This window comes from Micromys minutus (assembly GCF_963924665.1).
Source record: "Micromys minutus genome assembly, chromosome: 17".
NCBI classification, from domain to species: Eukaryota; Metazoa; Chordata; class Mammalia; order Rodentia; family Muridae; genus Micromys; species Micromys minutus.
The window spans coordinates 28,509,932-28,526,584 of record NC_137952.1 but is presented as its reverse complement, the minus strand read 5'-3'; the positions used below and the strand labels follow the sequence as shown (position 1 = coordinate 28,526,584).

Genomic DNA, 16,653 nt, shown 5'->3' with positions numbered 1-16,653 from the left:
CCTGTGAAACGGATATCAGTACAGCTATCTCACAGATGAAGCTTACTGAGACCATGCGACTTTTAAATTGTCAGAAATACACTCTTTTGTTTTGCTTGAGACAAGGTGTCTCTCTGTGTAGCTCAGGCTGTCCTGGAACTCAAGGAGATATGTTTGTCTCTGCCTCTCAAGTGCTGAGATTAAAATAAAGGTGTGTAAAACCATGGTAGGTCCAAGAAATACATTCTTAAGCTGGGGGTGTAGTTCCTTGACAGAATCTTAGTTTAGCATGCTTGAAGGCCTAATTTAATGGACAGTACAACCAAAAAGAGTGTACTCTCCCCTCTACAGCCTTCTAGCCTACTGTTGCCTTTTTGACTATCAAGGATAATGACTTTAATTGCTTATAGGAAAAATCACAAAAGGAGGCTTTGTGTTCAACAAAGGTATTTATAGGTTTTTTTTTTTTTTTTTCCTGCAAGGAGTTTTCTTTGGCATCCATTTGGAGGTGGTTACTTGGTAATTAGACAGAAATTCCTGGCCCTCTTTTCTGTGCTCAGGGCCAGCCTCCAGAGAGTTCTAGAGCACTGGGCTCTTCCTTTTTATAGATTCTATTGTAGAGAAGACTGCAGTCCTTGAATGGGGTCTAAATAGTAGCCTGGATGCCTTGCACTATAGTAGGGGACCAGAGGGACCAGAGACAATGGAGTTCTGCTGTTTGAAAACCAGATGGTTATGTGGCTCCACACAGGACATGCCTAGAACAGGCGGGTGCAGACAAGGAACATTCTTCATTCATGGGCACAGACTGAGGACCACAGAGCAACCAGGAATGTCTGCTAGTGGGTAGACATGCTTTGGTTAATCCTGTAATTGTTGCTTTTAAGACTCATTCTGTAGCTCAAGGATTCTTCACACTCCTCCTCCTCAGTCTCCCAAGTATTGGGCTTACATTCATGCCACCACGTCTAGCTTCAGCAGGCTTCCTTTTTGAAGTAATGCTGAAAATGCCCTAGAATTAAATAGTTCAAATTGTTGCACAATTTGTCCAAATAGCACAAACTAATGAGCTGTACATTTGACAAAGGTGAATTGTAAGATATGAGTTAAGAAAGCTACTTGTGGAGAATTCAGGCATCCTGGAAATAGGCCTGCCCTGCTTTTCCCTGTACTGATATGAGCTGGGGTGGGTGGGGCAGCAGTGGCCCGGGCTAAAGACACTAAGAAGTAACTGGTCTTCGGGGCTTATCCTTTCCTATATAAAATGAAGCTCTCAGCCTTGGGTGCCACGGTGAGAGTACCAGGGGGAACCTATGTGAGAGATGTAAGCTGGGGACTCAGACCTCCCCTCTTCAACCATAGCAACTACATTTGTATGTTTTTCACTGACTCTATTCTACTTTGAAAATATTCAGCAGCAGTGTCTTCTGTTTTAAGCTTTTGAACCCTTCCAGGCTCTCTGCTTTTAAAGATACATTCTAACTTAACTGTAGCTATCTCTACAAAGTACTTCATGATCATTTCATGCTGAGGGCTTGCCTGGGCCTTTGGGGATACAACTTCAGTGAAGGCTAAAGACTGATGATCCCTGACCTTATAATCTTATTACTTATGCTTTAATAAGCGTTGGTGTCTTGTTCTGTAATTCTCTTACTATTTGTGCTTTAATAAGTGAGAGGTCTCTCTTGGTCAAGGACCTCTCACTGGCCAGGCAAGAGACTTGAACTCATTAACTCTACATGAACCAGAGAGAAAAGAAAGGAAAAGGATTAAAATTTTTACACAGGCAATATGCACAGATACACACACACACACTCATACTCACACACTCACACTCACACACACACACTAGTTGGCCCAGCCACCTATATCATCAATACAACAAGTATTCATGCATACTTACATACATACACATATACCTACACACACATGTATAGACAGACACACATACATTTGGTGGGTGGATGGGGCAGAGCCCCAGATACCACACTTTTTATTTCTTCTCACTAGTCTTCTTAGACTAAAAGTTCTCAGAAAATTATCTCATAGATAAAATGTTACACAAAGGGGAATCACAGAAAAGACATTTATATTGAGTTCAAAGCAGTGTTTCATTCTGAAAACTCATTATAAGTTCAAAGTCACAGTTTCACAAGGCCTTGCCTTATCATAGTGCACACCTGTGGCTTCATCCTTGGATCTGACCTAGAGTGATTGATTTTCCTTGATCACAAATCTGTCCCAAGCCTATTTCTCCTTTTAGTGTAATTGTGAGAGCTCACTGTATTCCTTATCATACAGCCACACTGTTCTGAGGAGTGGACACATTCCATTATTGCTTCTAACTTTATTATCTCTTTCTGTCACAACAACTAAAACCATCTCTTAAAATTTTCTTCCTAAAATTATTTGAATCAAATCAGGAATTCTATAAAATCATTAATTCACCTAAACGACATTCATTCGTGAAAATTCATGTCAGGAAACAAGTTCCAAACAACCCCTGTTCTCACTCTTTTTACTGAGTTCCCAGTCTCCAAGAGGAAACCGTATTCATGGGCTTGATGCTTTATTTTTCCCCGATCTTCTTTGATCGCAGCCTAGACTTTCACAATCTCCTGGCTGGAACACTTACCTACCGTTATTTTCCATTGATTTATGAGTATGGAAACTGTATGGAATGTTCCCTCATAGTTGCTGGTTAACACACGATGCTGATTTGGAAAGCTGTCTAGCTTTACACACACATCAGCTGTTGTAATTGGGACATCTTTGCATCTTTGGCTCCAGTGATTTGGCTAGGTCTTGTGTAAAGATATCTCTATTCATCTCCCAAACTTCAATTCCAGATCTTCCCTGCTATTCTTCTGCCACCTTATTTTCTTCCTCTATTTCTTTAAGTATTTAGGGTTGCAATTGGTCACATTCCTTGCTCTGCAGTAGTGTCATAGTTGGTCTGCCTCCAGCCTTTCTTTTAAGAACAGTCAGTTACCCTTTTTTTCATTTTATTCAATAACTCACTCTTGTTAAGTTCCTACCCACAAAACATTTTAATAAATTGCCCACTCCCAGTTTATGACCTTTAAGTTACCAGACGGTGGTCTCATTCCTAACCTAGAAGGAATTTTTTTCTTGATCATAAAAATTTTTTTTTCTTGTTCTAAGCCTGCTTTCTTTTCCTAGTAAAATTAGCTTGTGACATATAAAGGTTTTACAGAGCTCCATTTGCAACTTTTATTCTATTTGGAGCTTGGGATTACTTGTATCGATTTAGGAGTTCTATAAAATCATTATCAGGATTTCCAAAATCATCAATTCATCTATACAGCATTACTACACTAAAGTACATCTTCGTATTGATTCTGCAGATCTGCCTAATAGAGTGGGCAATGCCCAGGAATCATTAGGCTATGTATTAGTGACAGGAAAGGTGTATCTGCAGCAAGGTGACAGAGGTCATCCCAAGGTGACAGAGGTTATCCCATGTGAGTGTAATCACTTCGATGCTGAGTAGAAACTGACCTTACTCCTCCAGCCTGAGATTATAGATGTGAGCCACCATGCTGGCAAGATGAGTTGCTGATATAGAACAGGAAACACAAGACAACATCTTGTAGTTCTCAGTAGTGCATGGACTGTGCTGGACTATATTTCAGGAATTCTGAAGCCCCTTCCTAACTGAAACCCTATCCACTTTTGCCCAATTACCATTGCTGAGTATGCAAGCATGTGTGTGTATGCACACATGAATAAATACCCATGTGGGTCTCTCTTTTATAAGAGATTCAGGTCCCACAATTTTGTCACTGAAAGAGTCTCCTGAATGCTATGTCAGATCGTACTGATAGTCTCTTGAGAACCTTGTTCCCAAGCTGAGGACGATTAATTTAACAGAAAGCAAATGAGCATGGGTTTTGTTCAAGGCGTTGTGCTAGGAATGAAGAAATACAGCAAAGTATCTGATGGATGCCTCGCTTTAAGGTTATTTGTAATCTTGGCCAACAAGATAAGACAGAGATGGTAAATTACAGAGAACTTAATCCAGTGCTAAAACGTGTAGGCGATTGGAATTGTGTTGACAGTGCACGTAGGAGGCTAACATGACCCAGGGCAGTCAGAGAAACTTCAAAGAGGAAGGTGTATCGAGATCACTGGTGGCTGGGTGCCCCGTGACATGGAAAGGGTAGAACTTGTAGTTAGAGCAAGGAAGGGATTAGGAAAACAGGAGCCCAAGTCCTAGCCTGATGCTCCTCTCCTAGTGATTCACCTTTCCATGCTTCAGGTGTGTCACCTTGGGCTTCATGTTCTATATCAGCAACTCTCTTGACAGAATGGTGGCTCACATCCGTAATCCCAGCAATCAGGAGGCTGAGACAGGAGGATACCTGGAGGAGTAACGTCAGTCTGGGCTATACAGTGAGATTCTGGCTCAGAACCAACTTCTCTACTCCAACAGAATAAAAATAAAATAAAATAAGGAGGCAGGGCTGTAGCAACATGGTAGAACACTTGCCCAGCATAGGTGAAACCCTGGATTTGATCCTTAGCTCCACAGGAAGAAGGAAAGTCCTTGCCCAGGATTCCTGATTTGGAGACCTCACTATTATTGAACATATCATAGTTGAACTGTCTTTGAGTCTTTCCAATGAGCCTGTCTAACCGGGGACATCATCATTACTGTAGGTGTTGGCCACAAGAGCAAGCACAGTATAAGCATTTTCTTACTTAATCTTCTCTAGGATCCTGTTTTCCTCAGGTTTAAAGATGACATACATTAAGTTTAGGGAGTTGAGGTCACATGACAAGGAGAGGGAAGACAGGCTAGGACTTAGACCCATAAAAAAGGCTGCAGGTCAGTGACAGAGCACATGTCTAATGTGTACAAAGCCCTCAGCTCAACCCCCAGCACTACAACAAGAAGAGAAAGAGGAAAAGAAGGAAGAAAATGAGGAGAACAGCCCTGGGTTTGTCTCCAGCAACACAAAGAGTAAAGATTGGGTTTGGTGACACATACCTGTAAATTCAAGGCAACCATAAAGAGTCTAAACTAAATTCTATAAGCAATAAAATGTCTAATCTGAAAGTGTGAAACATGCATGGTTAGCATCTACAAACATTTGGTATTTTACTTGGAGGAAAAGGAAGAAAAACTATTATTGTCCTTCTGTGGCTTCATATTATAATAACCTGCACCCCTTCTCAGTCCTTTCATAGTCCATAAGTTCAAGCAAGAATGTATTCGTGTAAATCCTTCAGGAATTGCCATTATGGCAGTGTTTTTTCACATCAGAAATTCTTAGAGTAGGCATCATCCATTCACCCACTCATCCACCCATCCATCCATTCATACATCCACCCCACACACACATACATATATACATACATCAACCACCCATCCATCCACCAACCCATCCATTCATTCATCCACCTACACACCAACCCATCTATTTACCCACCTATCCATCTCTCCATCTATCCATCCATCCATCCATCCATCCATCCATCCATCCATCCATTCATACATCCATACATCCATTCATACATCCACCCCCCCATACATACATACATACATACATACATACATACATCCACCAACCCATCCATCCATTCATCCACCTACCCACCAACCCATCTATCCACTCACCTATCCATCTCTCCATCTATCCATCTATCCATCCATCCATCCATCCATCCATCCATCCATCCATCCATCCATCCATCTATCCGATCACCCATCCATCCACACAGCAAGTACTTGCACAATAGGCCTTTCCCTGTATTGTTGCTGGCTGTGCAATGGTAAAGATGAGTAACATAATCTTTGTCCTTAGGAAGGCAGAGTCCTAAACAAATCATTACCAACCACGTGTTAGAGTGGGAAAGGGTCCATCAGGCCACAGTTACCAAAAGTTGATGTCAGCACTGACGCTTTGAGTAGCCATGACTGGATTCATCAGTCAGAACAGAGAAGGGAAGAGGCTGCTTTCTGCTCTCTGCCGGCTGCCCTGCCTTGGCATGCTGTCTTACTGCCATGAGTGGTATCTGCCTTCCTGACCACACTTTTAACATATGTGTGCCCACACAGTGCTTGCAACACTTCAATCTCGAGTTTCTCCAGGGGCAGCTTTTCTTCCAGCACCTCTTCTCTGATGGTGTCCTGTGTAACCTCCGCCTTCTACCCACCTATCAGGGCTGCCCACTGCTTGCCCTACTTTGTTTGTTTTGTTTTGTTTGGCTGTGTTCAGATCTGTCACTCAAGGGAGAACCCAAGATTTCCTTTTGGACTTCTCCCCAAACCAAGTCATATCCAGGTGTGACTCTCTTTCCTGACCTATAGAGGCCTATGCCAAACTACTAAGAAGGAGCCTAGCCAAGACTGCTGTCTCAGACATGTCATCTCAGCTACTTCAGAGGCTGACGCAGGATGATCACAGTTTCAAGGCTTGCCAGGGCTACAGAGTGAGTTCAAGGTCAACTTGAGTAACTTAACACGACACTATCTCAGTATTGAAAACAGAAGAAGCAGCCTGAACTCAGTGATAAAGTAGTTACCTAGCAACATATGCAAGACCCTGACTTCAGTTGCTAGCACCACAAAAAAATAATGAGGAAGGTTGTGTTGGGCTTAGTGGAACATAGCTGTAAACTCAAGGCCAGCCCAGGTTATATAATAAGATGCTGTCTAAAGGGGTAAAAAAGACCTAAACTAAAATCTATTAAAAAACAGAATATTCATACTTTACAAATATCTGTTTTTTACTTAGTCATTTTGCCTCTTGGAATCTGTCTCAAGAAATAAGAAGAGATTGATCTGCAAAGATATTCTTCACCATTTATTTACTATAGGAAAAATACTGGAAGCCCGCAAAGTTTCAAATAAATAAGCCACACTAGAAATAGAATTAAAAATACAACAAATATAAAATGACATGAGAAGATGTGTGGAATGTGTAGGACCCTTGATTGCTTGAACCATGAGCATGTTACTGATGGGTGGCCTTAGAGATGAAGCCACAGCTTGAATAAGAGCCCTATGTCTTGCTAGTTGTATGACTCTGCTTAAGGTAGCTCATTGATCTTAGCTTCTGTCACCAGGATGGAAATAATGGTAGCAGATACTATCCAGAGTTCTCTTGAAGATAGTGAAGGTGAATCAGCCAGCATGTAGCCTCGCTGCTGGATACTAGCAAGTATTATTAGTCCTGTGCTAATATACACTGCCAGGCACCAGGGGACAGCCCACAGCCCTCCTTATAGTAATTAGTGTTGAGTGGAGACAAGGGTTCATTGAAAGAGCACAGATTGGGGTTGCAGTAGAAAACAGTAAAAGAAGTTTGGTAGCCAAGGAAAGAAACAGGCAGCCCTTGGGAATAAGGACAACATTCTTCCTTTCTAGGAATGTTTTGTATCAGATACACACTCATTTTTCTAAGCCAATTACACAGACATCCTCTTTTTCCTGCTTGATCTGGGATGTTCTTCTGGAGAGGTTTCTGACATAATATTGTCAGAACAGAAGGGAACTCCTAGCCACAGGAACCCTTGCCTGACAATCTGATGGTCTCAGCAATAATTTTAATGACAAGAAGAAGCAGAATCCCAGCTTGTTTGTCTGAAAATGGGAGACTTGAGGCCAGGAGAGAAGAGAGGCTGAGTCAGGTCTCTGAGTCTTGCCAACAGAGAGATGTGCCTACCCCACCCTGCCGGCATAAACAACAGATATGACAACTTGACAGAGACTCTCTCTTGTCTCCAGCAAAGCTTGTCACATCAGCCAGTCATCTCACCTTTACCATAGTCATCCCTTGAGTTCAGGAAATGGGAAGAGATATGGAATTACCATCAGCCCAAACATTACCTGTATGGTCCTGCAGATGCCAAATGGATGCCTTCACTATGTCCAGGAAGCCCTCTGTATGGTTTCAGGATTGACAGAATACGGGTGGTCTTTCTGTCTTTCTTCAGTGATGAGATGCCTGGGGATTCCCACCCGCGTGATCACCAACTTTGACTCCGGCCATGACACCGATGGGAATCTGATCATTGATGAGTATTACGACAGCACAGGCAGGATTCTGGAGAATATGAAGAAGGACACTGTCTGGTGAGAGACAGCCTCTTAGTCTATTTATTGGACCACAGATCTGAGCCAAAACCACCACAAGCAGGAAGTAGGACAGGACTGCACTCAAAGCCTATGTCTCTTGCCCCAACCTCCTGCCTCCTCTCTGGGGCTGAGAACAAAATGAAAAGCAGCTATGGTTTTAGAATCTTCACATCATCAAAGCTGTTGGACTGGGGTTGAGGTCCCACTTTGTCACCTCCTTCCTCTAATAGATTAAGGGTCTGACCACAGAGGCCTGATGTCTCACTTGTAGACATGGCAAAGACTGAGACTACCTCTATGGAACACACACACACATACACACACACGCACACGCATTCCCAGGCACACAAATGCAGAGACAGACAGTGAGGAAAGGGGGCCATGAGGCCTCCTTTGAAAGAACCTAAAGGGGTATTTAGTCAGCTGGAACCTTCACTTAGTTCACGGGGTCAGGAGGGATGCTTGTTTCTGCAGGCAAATAGAGTCTCACAGGAGGAAGGTCTGTCACTCCTCCCAATAGATGCTTAAGCCCCATGTTTTTCTTTCTGTAGCCAGTTCACTTACTTATCCTTGTTCTAGAAAGGAAACAAGCAGGGTAGCCTGTGGCCTCTCTGTGTTAACACCGACTTCCCCTGGCTTCTTCCTCAGGAATTTCCACGTGTGGAATGAGTGCTGGATGGCACGCAAGGACCTCCCTCCTGGATACGGAGGCTGGCAAGTGCTCGATGCTACACCCCAGGAAACCAGCAATGGTGAGAGGCTCCCAAAGACCTGCCCTAGACACTGCGTGGCACACCACATACTCCCCACCAAAGCTGTCCTCCCCGTTCCTCTTCAGGTCTCTACTGCTGTGGCCCTGCTTCTGTCAAAGCCATCAAAGAGGGAGAAGTTGACCTAAACTATGACACGCGCTTTGCGTTTTCTATGGTGAACGCCGACTGCATGTCCTGGCTCGTCTATGGAGGGAAGGAGCAGAAACTTCACCAGGACACAGCTACTGTTGGGAACTTTATCAGCACCAAGAGCATCCAGAGTGATGAGCGTGATGACATCACTGAGAGCTACAAGTATGAAGAAGGTACAGCCAAGCAGCCTCCCTGACAACCCAAGTTCTAGGATACCATCCTCATCATAGTCTGGGGAGTCAGAGGGCGCAGACAGGGAAAGACCTGGGTCCACAATCTCACTTCTCCAGTCCACCATTAGCTATCGTCCTAAAGGCCAGAGACTTCCCTCCAATATGTTCTACTGGAGAGTTAGTTACAGACATCCTGCCAACAGAGCAAACATGAGTTCTCCCAGTTTCCCTCAAAATTCAGCCTCCAACTAAAGATGGAAGACTTAGTAAACTTCCTTCTATTGGTTGATTTCTGTTATTTAACCTATCGTCTAACTCATTGTATTTGCTTGAGCGCTCAGGAGACAGGCCAGATCACCAGCACTCACACTGACATGGGTCAATCGGTGTTCACACTCATGGGGCCAGCAGGGCCATAGAGTGATGCTGAGGTGACAATCCTGTCAGGGAGTTCTTATCCAAGCCAGCAAGGCCAAAGGAGAGACCACGTTGGTCAGGTGTAAATGCACCCCTGGGACAGCTACCTGCTAGACTAACATCTAGGAAGTCAAGCAAAGATATCCAACCATGAGGATCAGAATCAGGGTCTTCACTGCTGAGCTGTTGACACGGCCCCTATATGTATTTTAAAGCCAGGTAGTGTAATACCTACTACTTGGTATTTTTATTCAAGATGACTTTACCCACTCCTGGTACTTTATGGTTTATGTCAATTTTCCCCTCTAGTTCAGTGAAAATTTTCTATTTTATTTTGATAGGTAGTATATTGACTATCTATATAGATCTCTTTGGGTTTTGTGGACATATTTGGCCACCTACTTCAATTTTACTATTTCACAGTTGTAGCAAACAAAGTATAAACAGGGCTCATTTTACATGAATATATTACCTGGGTTTTTATCAGATAAATAGGGGATTCTATCTATATAACCATCTCCTCTTTTTGGACTTAGTACAGGAACAAACAACAGTGAATCTTAATGTGTCATCTAGGAGCCATGAAGCATAAGAGATGGGCCAAGTGGCAGGTTACAGATCACACACATACCATGAGGCCCTCATTCCCAGACCATAGGGCCTGAGGGGACAGACGTGCATTCTATTGCTCCCCGGGAGAAGCTCCTTGTAAAAGGAAGAGGAGAGAAAAAGAGAAACTAATTTCCAGAAATTAGCAGGGCTCCCAACCACCATGGCTCTGCTTCTGACACTACCAACCCCTGGAATCTCAGGGGATAACTCCCAAAGTAGGAGGCTAAGGAAGCATGAAAGAACCAGGGTAGCTGGGAAGTGTGACTGAAGCCAGCGCCTGACTGAGACAGTGGCCTTCCAGGGCCACACACAGCAGCAGAAGGAATGAGAGTATGGCCTGGCCTTGAGAGAGACACATGACTAGTCTTGATTAATCCATGACATAGAGAACAAATCCACCATACTCAGAGACTGGGGTCGAGGAGCAGTGGCCTCTGTGGGATGAACTCAGCATTATGGGCTGAGCTAGCCTGGGAAGCTGGGAGGTGCCTCTCAGAGTCCAGGAGCCCAGAGACCACCCTTAAGGACCCTCCCTAACCTCCCCAAGTCTTAGGTGCAGTTTTATGGGAGGCCCACAAAAGGATCATGAGACTAAGAAGCAGGGAAGTGGACAAGGTCTACTGGGTCTTCTTGTCTTCTGTGGGTGTAAAGATGGTACTGGAGGCTGCTCATGCACATGTAGACATTATATAGGTTGCCTGGGTTGTAATAGGCACTAGCAGCTATTTTAGTGGCCTTGGCACCAGCTGCAGGAGTGGAAAAGATGTTGGGGTTGTTGAACAGAGGTTTCATTGACCCTGGATAAGCAGGGGTTTTACATATCTTACGACCCAATCTGTCATGGGGGAGGGAGGCTAGATACAAGTCAGGTTGAGCGAAGTTATGGGTATCCAGGGGCATATCCATTGGCTACCTGCAGAGGAAAAGCATAGGCTCTCCTGGGCATGTCAGAGTACCCATAAGCTACATTTAGGGTCTTCACTTCTGGAGACTTGAGATGCTACGAGGGGCATCTGCCCTTCAAACTCAATGGCACCCCACACTGTGGAGGTCAACTTACAAAAGGGGAACCTTCCCAGCCCTGTCCTGGGTCATCACTATTCTCTTAATGAAGTTCCCATGGAACACTGGCTGTCTGATCTCATGGTCCTTCATCAGATAAAGTGCATCATGAAGGATTACATTCTTCCCATCAGACAGAAAGACGGCCCATTAAGGGAAAAGGTAGATACGAGGTAGATGTTGCCTCTCTTGGTCCCTTTGAAAGCTGTTTGCACAAGCTTCATGTCATTACATGTAAAAGCCACATGAGCATAGGACATTAGAATGCTCTTAATGCTGCTTATGGTCACTACCACAGCCTCTGAAGTGATTCTTGCTGAACACCATCGTCTCTGACTGGGGTCTTAGTGTGGGTATTAGCAATACTGATTCTTCCAACCCGTGAGCATGGAATACCTTCCCACCTTTTGTATTCTCTTCCGTTTCTTTCATCAGTATTTTATGATTTTCACTCATAGAGGACTTTTGCTTCTTTGATTACATTCATTCTTAAGAACTGTCCCCCTCCCCCTTAGGGGACTACATAAAAATCAGAATGCTTTCTTAATTTCTGTTCTGATGATTCACCATTAGCATATAGCAATGCAAGTGACCTTTTAAAGATTTAACTTTTATTTATGTGTGCGCATGTTTGTGCAAAAAGAAAGTGCTCAGTTCCTTAGGGCTGGAGTTAACAGGTGGTTGAGTTCACCCTAATGTGGTGCTGGGTACTGAACTCTGTCCGGTCCTCTGTTTAGAGCAGCGAGTGTATTGAACTTCTACTCCACCTTTCCAACACCTCTGAAAATGGTTTTTGCAAGTTGATTTGCCTCCTGTAATTTTGCTGATGGGGTGCTAAGGATAGTATGTTCAGCTAAGGCTTATCTCCTGGGTTAGCCCGGCCCATGCTAATACTTTATCCTATCCTTCCAGGTTCCCTTCAAGAGAGACAGGTGTTTCTAAAGGCTCTGCAGAAGCTACAGGCTGGAAGGTCTCAAGGGCCTCACCACGCGAACTCAAATCCCTTCAGCTCCATACCTCCAAGGCAGGACAGTGGCAGGAGCTCTGACACACCTTCCCTTCGACCCAGTGATGTCCTCCAGGTCTCTCTGAAGTTTGAGCTGCTAGATTCACCCAAAATGGGCCAAGACATAAACTTTGTCCTGTTGGCTGTCAACATGTCACCTCAGTTCAAGGATCTCAAACTCAACTTGAGTGCCCAGTCTCTGTTGCACGACGGCAGCCCCCTGGCTCCCTTCTGGCAGGACACGGCATTCATCACACTGTTCCCAAAAGAAGGTATGTGCATAATTCTCCTGTAGCCCCTCCCTCTCCTTTCCTACTTCTTTCTCTTTCCTTCCTTCCTCCCGCTGACCTGCTTTAATACCCCAGAGAAAAGTAGCCCTCTTATTGGTGAAAACCTGAGCCTTGGAGTCAACTAGACTTTGGCTGGGACCTCAGAATGACTAGGCAACCTATGTTGCCTTTCTTAACTGCCATCTTCTCCTGTAAAAGGTTAGTTTCTACTCCAGCAAAACTTGGTGTTCATTGACTCCTGCTTCTCCATAGAAGAACTGTTGGATCGAACCCTTTCTCACGTCTCCCTCTTTGTCTTCACTCCCTAGAAAAGACCTACCCCTGCAAAATCCTCTACTCACAGTACAGCCAGTATCTGTCAACAGACAAGCTAATCCGCATCAGTGCCCTGGGTGAAGAGAAGAGCAGTCCTGAGAAAATCCTGGTGAACAAGATCATCACCTTGACTTTCCCGGGCATCGTGATTAATGTAGGCAAAGAGTGGTCTCTTACAAAAGTGGTCCTGGGGCCCCGAGCTCTGGATAGGAAGCAGCCAGGTCTGCTCGAGAGGACAGCCCTTCTTTGCTTCTTCTGGTTTCCCCAGGAGGGGGATACCTTACTGAGGGGTCTTCACCTCCTGGTACTGAGGCCTTTTGTGTGGGTCCTTGAGCTCAAGCCATGGCTTTCTTCCTGAGTTGGCCTTCCAGGGGAAAAAGGAGGAAAGAATCCAGGTGATGTTAACTCATTGGAGGGAAGAGTTCACCTCCAAGTCAGGTCAGATTTGATTTGCCATTTTTTTGACCATGTGTCCTTGGGCAAAGCCCCTGGGTCTCTGCTTCTTGAAGTGACAAAAGAGATGACAGGGCCTCTGTGGCCTGAGTGGGAAGGGATTGGGCTCTTTCTCTGCAGGGCTGTGTCCACGTTCTAACCCATCTCCTGGATTCCCACCAAGTGAGGCCATGATCCCCCTTGACAGCAAGCACCTCAAAGTCTCAAGTAGCCTTAAACAGCATCTTAGCAAAGGGGCAAATGCATGTAGAGAGAGGTCAGAAGAGATTGGAAAGGCCTTGTGTTTCTAGGGGCAGCAAAGTATGAGAAGGCAAATATATGAGAAACCCAAGGTCAGTAAAGTGGAAAACTGTCTGGTAGATTCCCCAGTGTCCTCTCCAGACTCATAAGGGACTCTTCTAAGTGTGTCTCTTTGTTTCTGTAACAAAACACTGACCAAAGCCAACCTGGGGAGAAAAGGGTATATCGATCATTGAGGGGATTCAGGGAAGGAACTCACATGGAATCAGAACCAAAAAGGAGCGCTGCTTACTGCTTTGCTCCCTATGGGCTTGCTCATTTTCCTTTTTTCTACAACCAGAAACACCTGCCTAGGGGTGGTACCTCTCACAGTGAACTAAGCCTTCCCACGTCAATCAAGAAAACGCCACCAGAGACGTGCCCAAGGCCAATATGATGAAGGCAATTGATATTCTCCCTCTTTCTAGATAGTGCTAGCTTTTATCAATTTGACAAATAACAACCAGTCCAGGGGACAATGTCTCAGTGATGAACTTTGACCTTCTTGGTAGAAGGAAGGGGTAAAGGAGGCACCTTTATCAATGTATGCCACTAGATACATAGATGGAAGCCCAAGAGCATTTCTTGTGTCTATTTCTTCTTATTGCTTCAACTCGGAAACAATCCTTAGGTCAAAGTGGCCTATTTGGGATGTTTTTATTCTGACACTCACAAAAAAGGGCTGTGCACTAGTGTTCAGTGAACTGGGGATGGTGACTAATCTCTGCGTCTCTGCTTAGGTTCTAGGAGCTGCCTTTGTGAATCAGCCACTTACTGTCCAGGTGGTCTTTTCAAACCCGCTCTCAGAGCCAGTTGAAGACTGTGTGCTGACCTTGGAAGGAAGTGGCCTCTTTAGGAAGCAGCAGAGAGTTCTGTAAGTGCTGGGAGTACTCTGCCCTCCCTCTCAGTGTGTTCTGCCTTGAGCATTATCAGGCCACCAGGCCACAGGATGCTGGAAAACAGAGTCTGACATTCTCTGCTCTCTTTGCAGCATTGGAGTCCTCAAAGCTCATCACAAAGCCAGCATCACCCTGAAGACCGTCCCTTTCAAGAGTGGCCAAAGGCAGATCCAAGCTAACCTGAGGAGCAATAGGTTTAAAGACATCAAGGGCTACAAGAACGTGAACGTAGACATTGGCTTATAAACTCTGAGACTCAGACACTGGAGAGTTGGCTCAGGGGTTGCTTTTGCAAAGGACTTGGGTTCAATTTCTCATCCACATGGTGGCTCATAATCATCTGTAACCCCAGTTTCAGGGGATCCAACCAACATACCTGATACACAGGAAAAAAAAAAACTTTCATACACATAAAGTGAAAATAAATAAATCTAAAAAATTTTTTAACTCGTTTGATTTTTTAAATTGAAATTTATTTAAAATAAACTCTGAGTTATACCGGCACTATGGGCTTTAAAATAAAGGCCTCACCAGACTCTGGCATCAGCATAGGGAGATCCCAGAGATAGCTAGTTACCCGGAACTCTTCTGCACCCAGGGATTCTACCTTACAGAAGTGTGATTTGGCACCAAGATCAAGGGAAGACAGGCTTAGCAGTTCTCTATCGCTTTGTTTCCGTGATGATGTGACAGTGTGGACAAACTCCATTCCCTTCTTTGCCCTAGTCCTCCACTTTTCCTTCAGAGCTCCCAAGGGCCCTTCAGTTGCTAATGAGTTTCCTGCTGTTTCAGGGTCTGAGCCCATTCACTTATGCATGAAGTATTTATTGAGTGTCCAGAGTATAACAATACCACTCTGAGTAAAAGAGACTAGCAAAAGCCCTGGCACGATGAGCCACCTTCTAGAGGAAACGGGGAAGATAGATACTGAACACTTTGACAGGTGCCCATCACAACTCGGGCAAAAGACGAAGACCCCCCAGGGTTTATTCATACACATGTTCTGTCTCAGTTTCTTGGCAAAAAGAGAGAAATAAAATCCTGGGAGATCGCTCGCCCTGGTGACATCAACCTTCAGATCTCTCAGTCCCCGGGTCTCCATCCAATGCACTGTGTCCTTAGGTCTGCCATTGCTAGCAGTGGAGTTAAAAGCCAGTTGAATAATGCAGTGAGGTAGATATGTAGTGGGACTGAAAGAGCCTGGTCGCAGCGGTGTGCTGAGGTCACTCAAACCCTGCCCTCTCAGCGAGCTCTTACACACAGGACAACTTTGCAAAGGACACTGCCAAAGAAAGGCATGATGCTGCTGCCCCTGCAGGCACCGGCTACTATGACTAAGACAGATGTCCCAGTAAATGTTCAGACATTAAATAAAGAAGTTAACGACTTCCATTGCACACAAACAAAAGGGTCAGTGTCATTCATCTGAGGGAGAGAAGGGGTGTGGTGGGAATTATCCAGTAAGCTGATTGTCCTGTAGGAGAACAATCTGAGAACGAGGTGCTGGTGGCACGGCTGGAAGTAACCTGCAATTACTCTATCCTATAATTATCACACGATAATTATCACATGACAGCAATAAGAAAGCATTTAAGGAGAACACATCTGACAGAGTCTGACCTCTGAAGTACTTGTGACTTTTCAGCTGCCACATTCTCAGATTTGCCCATGAGTCCTACTGTTAACACCACATCTATCAGCTCACTCAACCAGCAGTGGCTGAGTTTCTTCTTCTAGACACAAGGCCCTAAGGCAGGCTAGCACCGGGTATACACCAAGGATCAGAACTGGCCCTGGAGGAGCTCAAGCACAGGCATTTGAAGAATGTAAATATGTGAGAGATCTTTAAAGACCTTTAATTTGTGTATTCTAATGTCTTTACACTTATGAATGTGTGTGCATGCATGTGAACATGCATGTGTGGGCACATCAATGTCATAGCATGCATATGGCAGTCAGGACAACTTGAGGGGGGCTAGTTTTCTACTTCTAACACATGACTCAGGCTTGCCAGCAAGGACCCTTACCCACTAAGACCTCTCTCCTACCAAGGAGATTTTTAACAGAGTGCCGAGAACCATTATGGAGGTAACCAGAGTGTTGTAGGAGCACAAAGAAGGTGAACCAGCTCAGTTCAAACTGTAGATTAAGGAACG

General features: G+C 44.6%; 1 protein-coding gene across 1 annotated transcript in view; it reads left to right on the top strand.

The window, feature by feature from the left end:
- The window catches only part of TGM5 (transglutaminase 5), a gene marked incomplete at both ends in the record, with an annotated part of 34,282 nt that extends 19,539 nt beyond the window's left edge, over positions 1-14,743 (top strand). The window contains 7 exons of the mRNA XM_080930936.1: positions 7,945-8,083; positions 8,735-8,838; positions 8,925-9,164; positions 12,168-12,533; positions 12,860-13,020; positions 14,339-14,472; positions 14,590-14,743. Of these exons, the coding sequence (XP_080787062.1) occupies positions 7,945-8,083; positions 8,735-8,838; positions 8,925-9,164; positions 12,168-12,533; positions 12,860-13,020; positions 14,339-14,472; positions 14,590-14,743 (1,298 nt within the window). The remainder of the gene's footprint in view (positions 1-7,944; positions 8,084-8,734; positions 8,839-8,924; positions 9,165-12,167; positions 12,534-12,859; positions 13,021-14,338; positions 14,473-14,589) is intronic.
- Between the last annotated feature and the right edge of the window lie 1,910 nt (positions 14,744-16,653).